The 19,606-nt window shown below is 30.9% G+C and overlaps 1 protein-coding gene across 2 annotated transcripts; it reads left to right on the top strand.

Moving 5' to 3' along the window:
* The first annotated feature begins 16,676 nt into the window (after positions 1 to 16,676).
* Positions 16,677 to 19,367, top strand: LOC107908304 (guanine nucleotide-binding protein subunit gamma 2). 2 transcript variants are annotated; one of them, XM_041099808.1, is made up of 5 exons: positions 16,677 to 17,197; positions 17,312 to 17,469; positions 18,641 to 18,693; positions 18,945 to 18,989; positions 19,083 to 19,367. In XM_041099808.1, exons 2-5 carry the CDS (start codon positions 17,344 to 17,346, stop codon positions 19,165 to 19,167), a joined length of 309 nt encoding a protein of 102 aa, XP_040955742.1. In that variant the 5' UTR covers positions 16,677 to 17,197; positions 17,312 to 17,343; the 3' UTR covers positions 19,168 to 19,367. The 2 variants fall into 2 exon arrangements, with proteins under 2 accessions (XP_040955742.1, XP_016691005.2); XM_016835516.2 differs by having other exon boundaries at positions 16,677 to 17,469.
* The last annotated feature ends 239 nt before the right edge of the window (positions 19,368 to 19,606 follow it).

Genomic DNA, 19,606 nt, shown 5'->3' with positions numbered 1-19,606 from the left:
ATATAATAGTTGTAACACCCTATACCCGACCCGATTTACCGAACCCAGATATAGGCTGCCACAATACTTAAATACTTAAAAAAAATTTTACAACTGGCGAAAACCATATTGAACATACTTCTTATTTATTTTATTTTCTAAGTTAAAAGATTTTGAAGGAAACATTTATTAATTACAACAGGTTCTCAAAAGCAGTATAAGACATTACAACTTAAATCTTTGTTAAAACTCATGGCGTAGAGTACTATTCGCCATATTCCTAAAAGTGCCCTATTATATGCAAAATATCGCACCTCGAACTATCACCTTGGCGCATTCATAGCTTAGTCCCTTCTGGTATACTAGTTCATTTCCAAGAACCTACATTACAAATAGACGATTGTAAGTTTAATAGAACTTAGTGAGTCTCAACCAATATTACCTTTAAGCATTGTTATTTAATTCCTCGACTTAAAGGTTTTAGACTTCCTTTCAGACTTTGGCGGATACTTTTCTGATTCATAGCAGATAACTATACGACAATCTTCACACTTGACTACCTATACACATTCTGCTCGATTGGCGGATCACAGACTTCACACCTTATTGGGGATCCTATTTCACAATCTCTTTGAAGATAGAAGTTGGATACATTCCTTAGAATGACATAAATACGGATACTACTCTTGGTGGATTCTTGTACTAGCTCTGGCGGGCTATAAGAATGCCAATCACACCATATCTTCAAATAGGTCCAGACAAACGAACTTGGTCCGATGAATGCAATATTCTAGATCATCCAGCGGAAAACTAGACTACTTCAATACATAATGTGAAAATTCTGAGGTTTGGCGAACACTTTCACCACTCATAATTACGGATACACCAAGCTCTCTGTCCTAGTGGATTACAATGGCGGGCTCATCAGTCAAATACACAATTGAGAATCTCTCAAAAATTGCCTCAAGGCATACCAAGATCTCGTCACAAAGGTGGTCTAACAATTCGCCACTTAAGCGTTACAGAATTCGTCATATAGGCTTTTCCAAATAACTTGCCACAAAGGCTTTCCAGATAACTTCGCCACTAAGGCTTCTCAAGTAATACGCCACATAGGCTTCTCAAATAACTCATCACAAAGGCTTTCATCGTGTTTTCTGTCCCAACAGACATCATATTCACCATACTGGCTTTCTAGATAACTTGCCAAAAAGGCTCTATTTGGTTTGCCACCCAGGCACCACATAAGTTGTGTTTGGTGATATGGATTTGCCTAAACTCAACATCACATAAGGTTTGCCCATCATCGCCTTCGTGACATGTAGAAACCCTAGTAGACAAATGTGACTCATTCTTCATTTTCAGAATGTGTCATGGCCATGGTATTTCCACATATCTATCATACTGGTATTTTCTCATGTTTACTATCCTAGCAGACCTTGTGTTCACAGTCTTGGAAGACTACATTTTTTCCATATTAACCTTTGTGTTTACTGTCTCAACAAACATCATCAAAACACCACCGTAGGGTCCATTATCATATCACATATTTTCCCGACATTCTGATTGAACCCTTTTATCACTAACCATACTTTGTCATGTATCATTCAATTAACATAACAGACACATTTACATAAATTTCACTCATACCTATAACAGAATCATACTTCCCAACACATAATTTCTCATGCATGCTTACCACACATTGTCATATTCATGCAACACATTGTATATTTCATTTACATGCATATGCTTCACAAAATACACACACATACATATAACAACTTCTCAAGAAAACAAGCACAACTACAGAGACATCAACCATACAAAGAATCATCATAAAATAACATGTAAGAGTCGGGTCTAAAGACTAACCAAAAACCCACCTTTACCTCGGCCCGGATTTCTATTTCGATCATCCTTCTCGACCCAACAGTAGTAATTACTTAAAAGATCATGGAATTTTCATTAGAATCTTCATTTACAAATAGTTTACGAACGTTTCAACTACATGTGACCACTACGTAGGGCCTTCCACTCACACCCTACTGTTCTTATGTCTTTTGTCATCCCTACTCTTCAAGAAATATAATATGCAGAGCTATAACACTTACCAGGATGTTGAATTATCCATTGGTTAAACAAAATCTTAGCTCTAGCTTAACAAAGAAGAAGAGAACATTTAGGTTAGAAAGAAGGACCAGAATGTCGAGTAGAAAAAAAAATAATCTGGAATTCCCCATTTACTATATATATACTCTTGGTCCCCTTTAGTGGATTTTGATAAGTGGCGATGCTTACTAAATTGTCCCCTAATTTCCTTACAAAAATTAGGGGGAAGGGGAAAGAAAATTTGGTGAAGATCAACATTATTGCTTGACCAGACATGGGAAAGGTCAAATCAAACTAGTTGACTCCCAACTAATCCCGTTACAAGAACCAACTTGAATACTGCTCATGCAAACTGAGTGTACTATACCTTTGCGGTGACTCACATATGGCATGGTCTTAAAGACAATTAAGTCTCCTACAACTTTCTCATATACTTGGTAGGCACTTCGTACTCAGCCAAAACTTTAAGGCGTACTCTTTCTTGTGCATATTCTTTCTTCACTTGAAGATACCATGTAATTAAATCCTTAGATACCGCCAAAGGGTGGGTACTTTAACACTAGTATACTCCAATACTCTAACTCGCCAACAAGCCAGTAGGGTGGTAGATTATGCTACCATAGTGTGCAAAAACAGTTAACATGCATACCTCACTCGCTTTTTTGAATACACTATTTTTGGGGTGTGATAGTAGTTACATGCTTCTGCTATTGCGAAACACAAATATACATAACATGTCAATTTCATCATCATTCTATAACTCTTACCCTACTCTAGTCATCTCGAGTTGCCCAACAATGATGAATTTTACAATATACACACTTTACCATCCTGAGTGGCCCGACATCTATGGTTCATTTAATTCAATATATTACTATCTTGAATGGTCCAGCAACGATGGTTCGTATAATTCAATATATTTTACCTTCCCAGATGGTCCGACAATGATGGTTCCCTTTTATTTCTGTTTCACCATCCTAGGTGGCCCGGCAACGATGGTTTCCCCACTTTACATATACTACCATCCTGGATGGCCTGACACATATAGCATTCATGATCTATTCATTGTACCATCTCGGATGACCCAGCAATAATGGTTTTCAACCTAAGGCATGCCAACTGAATCGAAGGTACTTAAGATTGTTATTAGAATAATTCCAAATTGATGCACATTATTACTATATAAAACATTTCAATCTCATCATCAATTCAATAACCAAACACATACATTCATATCATGCACAATTTCTATTCAATCTCCACAACATATCACATTTCAAGGTAATGTATATCATTTCTCATCATATTCATTTTAGTTTTCTATTTTGATATCATCTAGCATATTCAACATTATACTCACCTTGACATTCCATATGCAGCTAGCGATTATGCGCAAACAAATCAAACAATAAGAATTATAATGGTACAAACTAGGGTCTCATGCCACTTGTCGACAATCCTCATTTTTCCTTTCCTTCTCGATGGCTTAACGTCAATGTTAACTACAATCATAATTTAATAATAATATAGTATCAAATTCCATCTGAATCACATTCAAAAAATAAGCCAATCATATTTTTTAATTTACTCAATTTAGTCCCTAAAATTAGGACAAGCATAATTTTCAAACTAAAGCTTCAAATTAAAATCCAGTTTCACATATACTCATTAGGGACCCTTTACTTTCTAATCCTACCTCAATTTCATAATATTTTTTCATTTTAATTAATTTAGTCATTAATATATGAAATTAACAATTAAGTCATTTTCATTAACTAAACTAAATCTCTAACAATTTCACACAAAATTCTTCAAGAAATAAATAACAAAAATTTCTTAAAACTTTAACGATTTTACAACTTGGTACGTGGACTAGCTAAATCAAGCTCCCATGACCTTAAATCTACAAAAATTCCAAGAAAAGGATTTGAATTTACCTTCCAAGTTAATGGTCGAATGTTTCAATGGTTTGAAAGCTTTCTTCTACTTTCTTTCTATGGTGGACAGTAAGAATGAAGAAAAAATAGTGAAATCCCACTTAGCTTTGGCTTTTATACTTTGATTAATTAGTAATTAACTTAATCATGATTTATTTAAGCTTTAATAACTAATTAAAATAATTTAATGACACCATCCATCAACGTACACTAACATCCTTTTTAGAAATGGTTTATTAACCATTTTATTTCTTTGTATAATTGCAATTTAAGTCCCTAATCCTTGTCCTAATTAAAAATCTATAGTGATTAAACTTTTACAATTTAGTCCCTAGGCCTCAATTAAACACAATTTCGGCTAAATCACCTAGCCATTTTTCAATTCAAAAATATATTAACCCCGTAAATATTCCTATTTAATACTTACAGACTCGGTCTATGAAAATGAGGTCTTGAAACCATAATTTTTAACACCACAGGAAATTGGGTCGTTACATGTAAAATGCCAATTTGATTCATACTTGTGGCAATTTCTAACTCATTGATGGAAACTTAATTATCTATGTCATCTGCTTAAGCTTTTTGTAATTCATCATTACATTTGGAAGAAGAAGAAGCCATAATATCAAACAAGTCCTTGAAAAATTGATTCACTTCAACCACCTCTCTATCTGTTGCAACCAATGCTAACTGAAGACAATGAGCAAAACAATGAACATAATAATCATATTTACACTCATTCAAAATTAAAGCTTGCAAACCATTGAATTCCCAACACATATTACTTGCTCCATCATAACCTTGACCTTGAAGATTTTGTATGTCAAAACTATGTTGGAAGAGAATATTAAAAATCTCAGTCTTCAAAGTCATTGTTGCATTATCCTTAACATGGACTATATAAAAAAAATCTTTTGTTTACCAATTCTTCCTTATCAACAAATCTTTAAAAAATGATATTTTCTCTTTTCTTGATTCATCTCTTGCTTCATCCACGATAATGCAATTTTTTTATCACTAATTTCTTCATAAGTTGCATTACAAACTCTATTAGCATATATTTGTAATATCTTTTTTTGTGTTGTTGAAAAAAATATAAGTAGCATTTTATAGAGCACTTTTTAAAACATCTTCAACTTTTTTATCAAAAGATGTTAATAGGGTTAACAATTCAAGAAACTTTCCACGATTATTTTATCCTACGCTTCATCATAACCTCTAAAAGCACAACCTTGAAACATCAACCAATGAACAATGCCAATACTAGCTTTAAGATATAAATGGTTGGTTGCAATTTGTTGTGTTGTTCGCCTATGACGTGATGCTTCAATATGCTGGGATTGATTCATTAAATTCGCATAAGCTCTGTGTGCATTGTTATTTGGTAAATTCATATCATTACCCATATGTGTCAAAAAAGCACAATTTTTTTCCTTTTCATATACCTTTTTTTTTAATTACTAAAGTCATTATGAGTAAATGTAATTGATTCAAAACGACTCTTTGGATTGCTATTATTAAGAAAACATGGCAAACAAAATATTGCATCCCTTTTTTGTACAAATGTGGTCCGAACCCAAATTGATCTTAGGGAAGAAAATATTACATCTTTAAAAGGTGAATATTCTAACCAAGAAAATTTCTTAAATTGTGATGGTTGAAAATAACGAGGATGCTTTTTTGAATTAGAAGGAAGATAACTTAAAAGAATAGATTGATATGGCTTGGCCTTAATATAAGTCCTTTAAATTTTATTGTGTATATTAATGAGCTACTTGTACATTTATTTACATAATCTTGAATCACATTCTAAGTTAAACACTTTAAACAAAAATATTTTATCATTCTCGTTCTAATTTAATCGGCCAAAATAAAGTATGAAGTTTAGTTCACGAATAAAAAATATATAGATGAAACTTAAGGTTAGTTTGGATGGACGATGCGTTTACCTCCAATGAGGTTAAAAACAACAGTGGCGGTGAGATTAGTTACTGTAGCGACGAGATTAGATACTGCAGCAATGAGATTAGAAATACCAATGAGGTGTGTGTTTGGATTCAAGTGCAGCTATAACGGTGGGGTGAGAATAGAAAATAACTATTAAGGACATTAGATTAGAAAATGACATATAATAGAAATTTTTTCAATTATTTTACTTTTACAAAAATATTAAAAATATGTGAATTTATAAATTCATTCAATAAAATATTAAAAGTATTTAGCATTTTTATTAAAATGTTTAATTTTAATTAATTAATATTACTTTTATAATGGTAAAATATATATAACTACTATTTTATAAAATAAAATAAAAACAATCCATGTCTTACGTGTGTATATCAGCTGTAATGCCTAATTTTTGCCCGGCCTTGAATAAATAAAAATAATAAGTGTCTAGGTCCGATTACAAAGTGGGCCACAAGGCTCAAACCAAAACAAACAGAGGCCCGAATACAGAGGCCCAAGATGGATGATGAAACCCTAGGGTTTCTAGTCTTCAACAACGCCGCAATCATGTTCTCCACGCAAGCCGAATCTGCACAATCTTCACCTGCAAACACAAGAAAGGAAAGAAAATCAAATTGAATCAAATCAAATCAAATCAAGCAGATTTTTTTCTATTGTGTTGTTTTATTTTCATTCGGCTACAAAAGGATGTGAAACATATTGTAATAGGGATCCGAAATTTGGGAGATCAATAAAAAATAATTACTTTCACAACCAAAAACATTGAATACAATACAGTGCAAAAGATCAAAAGGTTTACATTCGCATTTTTTTTATTTATTTTGTTTTATTCTAATTTATTGTTTTTTATTTTAATTCGTACATAAATAAAACAAATAAAAAAGCTTACCTTCGTTTACCTTTGAAACGCCGTTGGAAGATCGAGGGAGCCACCCCCGAGGATCGGTGGCCGGAAACCGAAAGGTTTTCGCAATTTCTTCGCGTTTTCTGCTAGATTTTGGGTATTTTGAGCCCAGATCTAGGCTTGGGAAGGTCTAGAAAGTCGAAAGGGTCATTTTCCCTTTTTCGGCCACCGTAGACGGCGGTACCGGCGCCGGTGATCGGCGGCCGATGCGGTGGACATTCATCGGCCGATGACCGGACCGAGGCCGGAGGACTGGGGGAAGGGGAGAGCATTTTGAAAGTTTTTTTTGTTTTTTTTTAAAAAAGCTTTAAATGAAAATTTTTGGGAAAGTTAGTAGCTTAAATAGCCCTTCAAAACGGCGTCGTTTTGGACATGAGTCGACTCGAGTCCGACCCGATCCGGCATAGGGTCCGCGCATTTTTGAGCGGAGGGGCAAATTGCGCTTTTGTCCCCTCCGCCTTTTAATATATATTCAATTAAGTTTTTCTTCATTTATTAAATTTACCCCTTTATTTATTCTCATTTCTAATTTCACCCTAATGGAACGACGCCGCTTTGAGGAGAAGGGGAAATTGCCCTTCCAGCCCCTCTGAATTATCAGCGTGTTCAATAGGGCCCTTCAGTCTCCATCTATTTACAGATTTGCCTCAGAATTTTTATTTACAGTTCAAATTAGCCTTTTTTTCATTTTCTTTATTTTTTTAATTATTTTTTTATTCTTTTTCATATTAATTTTTTTTAAATATATGTATATATAATTTTACATACGCATATTTATTTTTGTAGTATAATATAATTATTTTATTTTTTTATTTATATGTAATTATTTTTTCTAACCTATATGTATATATTTATTTTAGTATATATATGTATGTATACATATTAATATTTTTAACCAATATATATATGAATATATATATATTTTTTTTAAAATGCAAATATATGTTTTTTATACACTTTATAATTTATATTTTTCCTTTTATTTTCACAAATGCATCATATATGTATAAGTTTCATAGCCCAAAATTTATTTGTAAATTGTATGTATATTTTTAATCTTCATAATTTCCATGTGTATATTATATGTCTTCTGATTTTTATTTATTTTGCTTTCCTTATTCATGGTATAATTGTGTTTACATTTAATATTTTGCATGACATGGATTATTGCTTTTTTTATTTTGTTTATTTATTTGTTTATATTATTTTTATGCCATTAATGTATTTATTATTGTTGTATTTATTATTATAGCATTTGTATGTATAATATAACATGACATCATCTTTTACTCAAATTTAAAAATAGAATATTTCCAAGATCGAGATAATGCTCGTATTTAGGATTTTCAAGGGAATCGAGCCCTAACATGTTGGGTTCCGATTTTCTTCGTTAAATCTAAGAATCGAACATTTCTCTTTAATCAAAAATAAGAACTCATTATTGGGAATTCAACACGTTGTGTCCTAACGTATTGGATGTGACGCATTGATTTCTCGAAATGAATATTTTTTCTAAAAAAGAATAAAGGAAATATTCCGAGTTTGGGATTTTAAAGGAATTGTGCCCTAACGTATTGGGCCGCGATTTCTCAAATCTTGGATAAATGAATATTCTTTTAATATTTTCATTATACGAGTATTCTGACCTAATTCATTTTGGAGGAAATTAGAATGTTGTGCCCTAACGCATTGGGTGTGGCATTTTTCTTCTCTGAAATGATAAGGGTCTTAATACGTAACGTTTTAAGTTTTTAAAGATTATATTTTTAAAAATTTCGACCTTAAGACACTAATTAATTAATTAGGTACCAATTTTGGGCGTTACGAGGGTGCTAATCCTTCCTCGTACGTAACTGACTCCCGAACCTATTTTTTTTAAAATTCGTAGACCAAAATCATTTTAAGTGACCCAATCACACCTTAATAAAATATTGGTGGCGACTCCCAATTTTCATTTTTTAAAAGTCGACAACCTAAAAATTTTATTTTTTAAAAAAAATGGTTTCGACATCAGCAACACAAATATATATTAGATAAAATGTTAAAATTGTAAAAAAGAAAAGAAAAAAGAAAGGCCCCCTTTAACTTGGGTTGCTTTTCCTTTCATTGGAGCTGTAATGAGGTGAGACTTTTCAAACGTGTCTCATCATTGGTGTTCCAAACACCTAAAAACTATTACACTGATATTAATTGGTGATTCAAAGAGAAAAACATTTGTTTTTATTCATGTACTGTCCTCTTAAAAATACAAGTTCATGTGACTACATGAAAGCAAGTTATAAACTCTCTACTTCTTATAGGCAGATTATAGCAAAAAGTTTTCTTTTTCCCTTTCACATTGCCTATATGCCTTGCCTGTCAACAATAAAACAAAGAAAACCCACCATATTTCTGCTGGCCGCCTTCCACAATTTGCCCACTTTGTCAAAAAATATCCAATGGAAGCGTGGCATGAGTTGATGTCACAAAGGCGTTTCCAAGTTACTAAGAAAAGAAAAGGAAAAATCTCGTTATACAAATATTTTATTTTATTTGGTCTAGCTTTGCCTTCAGATCCTGTACTCTTCCGTTTTTTTTTAATTTAGTCCTTTTCTTTTACAAATTTACTCCTCAGATTTGGTGGCCCCAAAACCACATTTTCCGACACCACTAAAAAATGAGCTTTTACATAAGTGGTCTTAAAGCATGCTTCTAACTCGTTATAAGGTCATTTAATGTATGTTTAGTCATTTTTAACATCACCTAGGGTATTTTGGATGTAAAACTCCTATAATTGTTTAAATATGATGATGTTTGTATGCGAATGAGACGTGGTGTAGTGTGTGATAATGTGATGTTGGTGTAGCGTCTTGTTACTCGAGCTCGACGACCGAGTCGGGTATAGGGTGTTACAATACATTAACTTATTCTTATATTAGAAAAGTAAAATTATTTGTGTATATAATATGTAAAAAAAATTGTGTTATATCAATAATAATATTAGTAATTTGTGAAATTTGAATCAAATTAAAATGTCATGCATAAAATTATACAGAATTAAAGTTCATCTATAATATTGCATGTTAAACCAAAGTTCATTTGTAGTTTTGAGATTTATCTATATTAAAAATTATTATTTTAATAAATTATAATTACATTATAATGTTTAACATATCAAACATTATAATTAACATTCACTAATAAATTTGTATGATAATTTATTTGTAATTTTATATAATGAATATAAAATATCCTTAATTTAGTAAAATAATAGTGTTTAATATATCATTATTAGTAGGCCTGTTCATGGATTGAACTGGATCCTAATAAAATTTTAAGCTCGTTTGATAGGTCTAGGCCCGATTCAACCCAAAAAATGGGCCCAACTTTTTGCCCAAACTTGGCTCGGATTATAGATACTAAACTCGGGCCCGATCAGTATAAAAAAGTTTTATATTATTTTTTTATATATAAAAATTTTAAAAATATGTTACATCAAAAACACTAAAAAACTATTTCTCAACAAATTGAAAATAAATTTTAAAAAAGCCTTTATACTTGAATAACTAAGATATGTGCAACTTAATATACAAATGCCTCTAAAATAGTAGCAAAATTAACAATAAAATAAGAGTTATACAATATTCAAACAATAACAACATAATAGTGAAATGACAACAAAACAGTGAGAAAAACAGCAACAAAATAGTGAGAAATTAACATTTTTTAAAATTCGGGTCGGGCCAGGCCCGAGCTAAAAAAACCTTACTCAGGGCCCAGCCTGCCTTTTAAACGGGCCTTATTTTTTTTTGCCTAAGCCCATTTTTCGAGCTTATATTTTTGTTCAAACTCTCCCAGTTTTCGAACGAACCTTTGGGCCGGATGACTTGACCATGAATAAGTCTAATTATTAATAATATTTGAAATTTTAATATACATATAATAATTAATGGGCAAAATATAAGAATGATCACTATATTATTGACTTGATTCTATTTTAGTCTCTTAACTATTTTTTTATTTAATTACTCAAAACAAAAATCTAATAAATCGACTAATTCAAAATTTTAAATTAACGATTTTTTGATTCCCAAATATCTAACTTACCAATTAATTCTTTACAACGTCTTTGATAAATAAGATAGCAGTCGTTGACATTTTCCTAGAATTTTAAGCTGGAGTACGGTAGGGGCAGAGGGAATTTCCGGTGGAGCGGTGAAATGCGTAGAGATCGAAAGAACACCAACGGCGAAAGCACTCTGCTGGGCCGACACTGACACTGAGAGACGAAAGCTAGGGGAGCGAATGGGATTAGATACCCCAGTAGTCCTAGCCGTAAACGATGGATACTAGGCGCTGTGCGTATCGACCCGTGCAGCGCTGTAGCTAACGCGTTAAGTATCCCGCCTGGGGAGTACGTTCGCAAGAATGAAACTCAAAGGAATTGACGGGGGCCCCGTAGACCTCTCTGAGATAAATAGTCTTTTTTGTGCAATTCCAAATGTAAAGTAAGTCTTCGTATCTTATTGGTGAAACTAACTATTTGAAATTCAACAGCCCTGTTTTCTTCTTCTTTTTTCTTGAAAAATAACTAAGATGAATGAATTTTTTACCATAAAACTAAAAAATTTCCTCCTTTTTTTGAATGTGAATTTGACTAATCAGTAATAATAATACCAGTCATTTTGATATACACGATGATTTTAAGTTCATTATGAACTTTATCATTTTTTTTCAAATAAAATTAATCAATTCATGTTTTAATTTGATTCGTATAGAGATACAAAAGAGTGAGAGATTTCTACAAAAGAAAAAATTTAAGAGTTAGAAATAAGAGGATTTTGTTAATTCATTTATCTATCTAATTGATAAACATTTTGAAATTAAATATTTTAATCCTTCTCTCCATTAATTCTCCTTAAGTAACTTTTCTTTTCTCTACTCTTCTTTCTTTCACAAGTTTAGGCTCTCCTTATTTCTAATTTATTAATGATCACGGAAAAAGCTAGTACCGGTGGACTCGAACATAACCTGCAACTTAGCAATGGGATTATTTCTACTCCTAACCAGAAAAGTTAAAAAGTGTTACGTTTGGCAAATTACAACCAAAGATGAAGCTAAATCGGCTCATTTGATGACAATATTTAAAGAGTGACAACAATGGGGCAAAGCATTGCCCACCATCGCCACCTCCACTCAACCTCATTCTCTCAACCCATAACAATCTCAAATAATAATAATAATACCCCAACCATTCAACTATCCAGAAACCCAACAATTCAATAAAGGCAACAATATTTACACCAAAAAAGAACCATACACATTAGTTGTCAGTAAAGAAGGAGAGGAACACCGAGTGAGAAGCCTGCAGACACTCCAAAAATTCAGAAGAACTAAGATACAAAAGAAGAAAATCTAAAAAAGAAGAATAAAAGTAGAAGGGTCATCTCGGCAGCGTACGACGGGGGTGGCTTTAAAGCGACAGGACGATTCTATCGTCATAAGAGACCACTGACGGCGGTAGTTTAGGGTGGCAATTGATGGGGCGGTAGTAACAAAGGGGCAACTAGGTTTTTGATTGAAAAAAGGGGGAAAGAAAAATGAAAAGAGGTCGAGAGAGAGAGGTGGAGTCCGAGCGTTTTTCAACGGCGATAAGGAGGCCAGCGATGGACGGCAGTGTTGGCGACGGTTGGAGAAGGGTGCACAGTTTGGGTTTCTATGGTGCAGAGAAAATGAAATAAGGAAAAATAAATAGAAGATGAAGAAGAGAAAAGAGAGGGAAAAGGGAAAATGGCTAAGGACGGCGGTGGCTCGAGGCGTTACCAGACAGTGGTGGCGACGCAAAAAGAAAAGAAAGGAAAATGAGATTCAAAAGTCAAAACTAAAAAAAAAATACCTGGAAAATTAGGAAAATTACATGGCAATTCCAAAATTCCATGTAAGCTTCCTTAAAATAAAAAAAAATAAGTCACTAAATCAAAAAATTAATAATTAAATTACCAATAATTAAGTGACCAAAATAGAATGAAGTCAATAATTTAGTGATTATTTTTATACTTTACTCATAATTAATTATATGTACATGTTTTAATTTATGTTTAACATTGGTTTTACTACTATTGAACTCACGGTATTTTTTTTTGAACAATCTCATTATAGATTTTGAATATATCTTCTCTTTTTGAGATAATACTTAAAACTAGCCATAGTCTCTCCTCAACCCATAAATAGGAAGATAATGTCTTGCAGCGCACTCGAACACACATCCTTCTGCATTGGTAACAATGCCCATGCCAATCGAGTTAAGACTCAATCGAATTTAACTCACGATATTTAAATGCAAACGAATTATTAATTTTAATGTTTCATGCTCTTGATAGAACAAAATTTAAAATAAATTTTAATTGTTTATTTCTTAAGTCATTTAGAGGTCAAAATTTTTTAAAGATTGCACTCAAAAACATATTTCAAATGTATTTTAATCTATCCAAATGTTTTTGAGTCATACCAAAGTATTTCTAAGGTGCTTAAAGTGATTTTAAGGCACTTTGATAGTAAAGTTAGTAGCCAAACATTGCTTTAAGAGTGCAAAGTCTTGAGAACTTCCCAATAGCTACCTTTCAACCAAGTCTTGAGACATAAGTTGTAGGGACGCTTTTTAAACTCAGATTTAATGTTTGCAAAAGTTAGATTTCATTCTCAACGGTCGCAAATGTCCACAAACTTGTTATTTGGCATAAATACTCATCAAGAACACTTAAAGACTGAAGAAAGACATATCCCAACATCAAAATTAAGAAAAAAGCCTCAAATTTTTTTATTTTTTTTCATTTTCTCTTGTACATATCTCTAAGAGCTTATGGCTAGATCTTTTATCACTTCAATTTCATTTCTCTGATAGCTTAATTTTTGTAGACACGCACATTATAGAAGTCTTTTTGTTTACTCATATCACCAATTATATATAAAGAGAGTTTTTAACTGAGTTACAAAAACTAAGAAAAAGATAGTGTTATAAATGTTATACCTAGAAATCAATTCTATTAATGAATTGAGAATTTTTTTAGTAATGAAAGTCAAGGTAGTAGAGTTAGGCAATTAGGATCGAACTACTATAAATTCATAATGTCAAATTATTCTCTCATTCTCGTTTAATTTAGAATAGTTTGTAGAATTTTTTAAATTTATCAATTCACTTCTCTTAATATTTATGGCCTAACATGAATACACAACATAATTAATTTTAATTTTATTATTATAATATTTAATTCTTAAAAAAAATGTTTGATTTAATTTGTTTAAAGAAGAGCATCTTGATTTGTCTTGAATATAAATAAATCATTATAAATATTAAATTGAATACTTAATTTGAATTTAATTAAATAACTAACTAATCAAAATAAATCACTATTGTTATCAATTATTGAACCCACTAATAACTCAACTAATTAAATTAAAAGTATTGCTCATTATGTTTGAAAACACATTTTAATTACAATTATTTTACAAAATTTGAAATAAAACATGGTAGAGAATTTGGGTATTTTTTTAAAAATATTTCAAGGAGGAGAGAGTGCTATTTTCACAATTTAGTAAAATGGCAACTTTCTTAAAACTGTTATTTGTTTGACTCTAATTTTCAATTAAAAATAAGGTTTAAATGTCAAAAAAGCCATCATAAAATAATTAAAAATTCATTAAACCCCTAATCAGAAATTATAATAAATTGAGCCTTTCATCAAAATTAAGGGCCAGTTCTTCATTGCTTTTGAAAAGTGTTGTAGAAAAGTACTTTTGAGAAGTGCTTTTGAAAAATTTGAGTATTTGGTATTGCTGTCAAAAAGTGCTTTTAAAAAATAAAATGTCAATTTTAGACATGATATTATAAAGTAACAAATATGTATTTAAATAATGTTCAAATTAGTTAATATTATGATATTTTAGAAAAATTATAAAAAATAATTTATCATAAATTATTGTTAATATTTTAATATATAATATTAATTTTAAATATTTCTAAGTAATTAAAATTAATTATTTATTAAATTTAATTAGAATATATAAACTATATTTAAATTTTTAAATATAATAATTAAATATTTTTAATTAGATATTGACACAATTGTATTATTTTAAAAATTATTTTTTATTTTTAATTAATGCTTTTAACACATTTGTATTATTTTATTTTAAAATATATTTGAATGTATAACTCATATTAGATATTAACATAATATAGAAAATATAAACCTAACAAATTAAAATATTACATATATTTAGATTAAAGTTTTAAAAAAGGATAATATTTATATACCAAATATAAATACTAAAAATTTTGAGAGAAGACAAAGGTTAAAAATGTAAATAGAAGCATTTTTAACTTCTCCATCGGCCAAAAAGTACTTTTTTTTTTTTAAGTTAAAAATTTTTCTGAAATTCTTTATTGTTTTTCGGGAAAAATTACTTTTACATGTAAAAACTCATTTGAAAAATAATAAACAACACAGCCTAATTCAATTTCGTTCCTACTTTTTGAATGTCGGTTCCGATGAAGTAATTAAGCATTAATCACATGATTTACAATTTTTTTATTTGAAAAAAGAAAAGAAAAGAAAATTAACTATTTAATTTCAGTTTAATTACAACTGGTCCCTGCATCTCTCTTAATGCAGTAGTTGACATAGTGATTAACGTGAAAAAAAATGATGATATGAAGACAGACATGACATTTGATGTGGAGGGCTTAAATAAATTTTTAATTCTTTTATTAGGACTTAATTGATTATTAAAACTTATGAAATGATGATATGAAAAAGTTCAAAATTATTAGATTTATAAAAGAAATAGTAATTTTTTATATAATTTTAATAATATTTTAAGAATTTATATATTTTTATATAATTTCCCATTTTGTATGCTTTTCTAATTTTTCTATCATTTTTCTAATTTATAATAACTTTTTAATAAAAATTTACTAATTATTTTTACTTTCCCTTACACTACCATACATTATATTTAGTCCATTCTTACCAGTTGTCCTCGTATTACCTCTCCTCAATCAAAATCATTGTTTATCACTATCTTAAGCTATCAAACACTAAGCCCATTGTTAAAGAAGTAACTCGAAATCCTATACTAAGTCCAATAACCATCATACTTCAAACTCCCCCATTAACTTTCAAAATACATTTTTTTAATAATTTGCCTATAATTTCTGAAATTTTTATAATATTTTTCATTATTCTTTCATATTTTTTATTAATATTAATTTCTCTATATTTTATATATTTTTATAATTATTTTATAAATTCTAAATTTGTATACATTTTTTGTTTTTATAATATTTATAGATTTTTTTATAAATTTCTATTTTTTATAATATTTTGATAATTTTTAGGCTTAAATAATTTAAAAAATCAATTAAACCCTCATAAAATAATTAAAAAATAATCAAGTCCTCCACGTCGACATTTTTCGATGTTAGCTGTCACACCATTATTTGTTCATGCTAACTATCATTCTTCTGTCAGATCATCACTTAGCAGTCCTTCAAAGGCTTTAATGGGAAATTATATTTTAGGAGCCCAATTGATTGCTAATCTTCAATTAATTGTAATTTTTATTAAGGGCTTAATAGAGTTTTTAAATCATTTTACAATCACTTTTTTTAGCATTTAAGCTTAAAAACAAGTAAAAGATTCAATTCTTTAAAAAAAGGAAGGAGAAGAAGATGGGATTGCTAATGACATATTGGTATTGCTGGTAAAGGTTGAGGCTCTAGGTCTTTGAATACTTAAATTTGAGTTCCACTCTATGCAACTATCATGTGTGAGTCTCTAGACGAACAGTATACAGTTGCCGTAAGTGAATTTTTGTTCAGTTGCATTTAAGTTTTTCCATCTGTTCGTTGTATTAATTTGATTCTAGTTTGTTATTGCTCAAAAATATTCTTTTATAGTTATAATTGCATTGCATCGGGAAATTTAATTGGGTTTTAGCTTAGGTGGTATTTAAGCATGCATTTTCTTCTGATTTAAGGGGTTCAAGGATTATAGGTTGAAAATAAAAAGAGATGGGGGTAAATTTGAAAATACAGAAGAGTATAGGGAGTGAGGGAAAGTTAAAGCATTTTATTTTTAATTGTTGTGGGGGCAAAGAAGTGGAAATGAGGAAAAGAAGAACAGCTTTCGAAGAAAACAAAGAGTAAACGAAGAAAAGTCGTTTACTCGTTTCCGTTTCCAGAGTTTTTAGAGAGAAACAGCAAAAAATTGGAATTAAAAAAAGACCAAAGCCTTGTACGAAAAATTCAGATCTGCAGGTTTGCTTCATTGCAGTCAAAATTCCAAATTCTACAAGAAATGAAATGAAACGAAACGATCCGCGTCGTTTCCGGGAATGAGCAAATTGCATTGAAATTTTTGAATATTTGCAGCAGCCATCAGGTAAGCGAGAGCGAGAGCAGCAATGGAGTCAGAAACGGCGTCGTCGACGGATGAACAGCAAGCGGCTGGTTCAGCAGCTGATACTAGAGGCAAACATCGGATTCTTGCCCAACTCAAGCGTGTCGAACAAGAATCTAAGTTCCTCGAGGTTAGCTTCTCTTTCTTTTTTATTCTTTTCCATTTAAGGTTTGCTCTATACTCTTCGGGAATGCCGTTAAGAATTTTGACTTGGTCTGTCTTTTGATAAATTTAAGGATTTCTTTAAATAAAAAAAAACGGAGCTTGAATTTTCCGTAGAAAAAGTCATAGAACATGTCAGGAGAAGAAAGTGCAAGCTTTTTAATAAGCTTTTCTTCTTAAGATAATAAAAAATGGAAGCAAAAAAATTTTAGGTTCTTGTATTGGATTATCCATTTAGTTGGTAAGTTGAGCTAAGTAGAGGAACATAGTGATGGCTTAGAGTCATTGGAAGGGAAAGCTAAGATCTTTGTAGTGCAGCTATTCAAAGCAGATCTTAAAATTGGGTGTTTAATTGTTCTTCTTTTACTGGCGATCCCAATTCAATAGGCTTTTGATCATTTTTTGGATCTTATACTAGGATACTGTAATTTCCTTTTTTGCTAATTTGTTGCAAAAATCGGCCAAGATCTTGCCGATATGCGCTGCTCATCTGTTTATACTGATGCTTGGGAAGTCTGTCTAGGTGGCGGAAGAAGTTCCGTATCAATCTTGCTATGGCGGCTCTACTTGTGGAAAGTGCTAAACATTTTTTTGTTTTGTTGTTAATGAAGTAGTCTTTTTGGCACTGTGAACACGATAAGCCAAATGTCTTCCTATCTAGTGCTTATTAGTGGTGGTGTAATCTGTGTGTGATAGGCAAAAGAGCTTTTTTGAATTAGTTTTGACTTGTTCTTGGTCTTTGCTAAGCTTCACTTTGATTGGTCATGCTTTTCCATGAGTTGCATAAAGAAACTTTTAACAATGTTGTGCACTTTCACCCCATAAAAACCTCTATGGTGGCAGCTATTGGCCTTTGATTATATTATCCATTACTACTCCACATGAATAGATTTCCATTTAGAGTCTGATAATTTATAATGCCCCTTTTGTTCCTATGTTTGTGTGGTATTTAAATGATGTGTGCTATATCAATGGTTGTAGGCCATTGGTTCATAGACACTGGTTTGTCCCATCCCGTTTTCACATATCTTCTGCTGCAGGCAGATGATGGATTTGGTTTTTGTATCAGTGTAAAAGACACCATATTACAGCTTTGTATGTCTTATGTTTTTCCCCGCTCTTTATGTATCGTTTTCCAGGAAGAGATGGAAGAACTTGAGAAAACAGATAACGTGTCAACCTTGTGCAAGGAGTAAGTTTTAAGAAATAAAATTTTCTTTCCCATGAACTTGCGAAACTAGAAACTGTTACTTGTCTGATTCTAAAGCATTTTCATTTATCAATATATTTTGCTGTTGGACAAGATTTTCCTGATCTAAATATTTGCTCATCAGCTGTCGGTACACTTCTCACGGTATCGACATAGTAGCATGTTTGGCATGACGCTTCATGCACATATTATATGGTAACTTTTGACCCATATTAGCATCGGCCTTTTTACAGATTGCTGCTTAGCATGGAGACCAGACCTGATCCACTACTTCCATTGTAACTACAAGAACTTGTCTTGTTTTTGTATTCTGTTTTAGATAAGTTTTTTTCTCTAAACCTCTAATGCTTGGATTTTTTTTTTGATTACAGAACAAATGGTCCCATAAACCCATCATGGGACGTATGGTTTGAAGGGCCTCAAACATCACAAGGTTGCAGATGCCAGATTCTGTGATTTGAAGGCAATCTAACATTTGTTTTGTTGCCAAGATATGTTATATAACATACATGTTTAACATTTTACATCTCTCAATTGTTAACAAATATTCAATTCACTCATGTCCACATTGTGCAATACCAAAATTTTGGGATGGCTCAAACTGAAATGTAAAATTTACTCTCTTTTTTATTTAATGTTGAGATGAAATTTGTATATCAGATATATAATTTACTCTTCTTTTTAATGTTTAAATTATGATTTTCGACTATCTCTATTCGATTTTTAAAGGAATATAAATATAAAAACATTAATTAAAATATATTACAAAAAATAATGTTTGGATTAAAATCTTCGTATATTTTCATTCTTAAAAGTACAAATAAAAATATCTATTATATATATATCATGTATAGTATACTAAAAATTGAATTAACCAGACATAATTATCGAACTC

Source organism: Gossypium hirsutum, chromosome D08 (assembly GCF_007990345.1).
Source record: "Gossypium hirsutum isolate 1008001.06 chromosome D08, Gossypium_hirsutum_v2.1, whole genome shotgun sequence".
NCBI lineage: Eukaryota > Viridiplantae > Streptophyta > Magnoliopsida > Malvales > Malvaceae > Gossypium > Gossypium hirsutum.
Note: the sequence above shows the minus strand (reverse complement) of the source record. Positions and strands in the feature narration are given on the sequence as shown.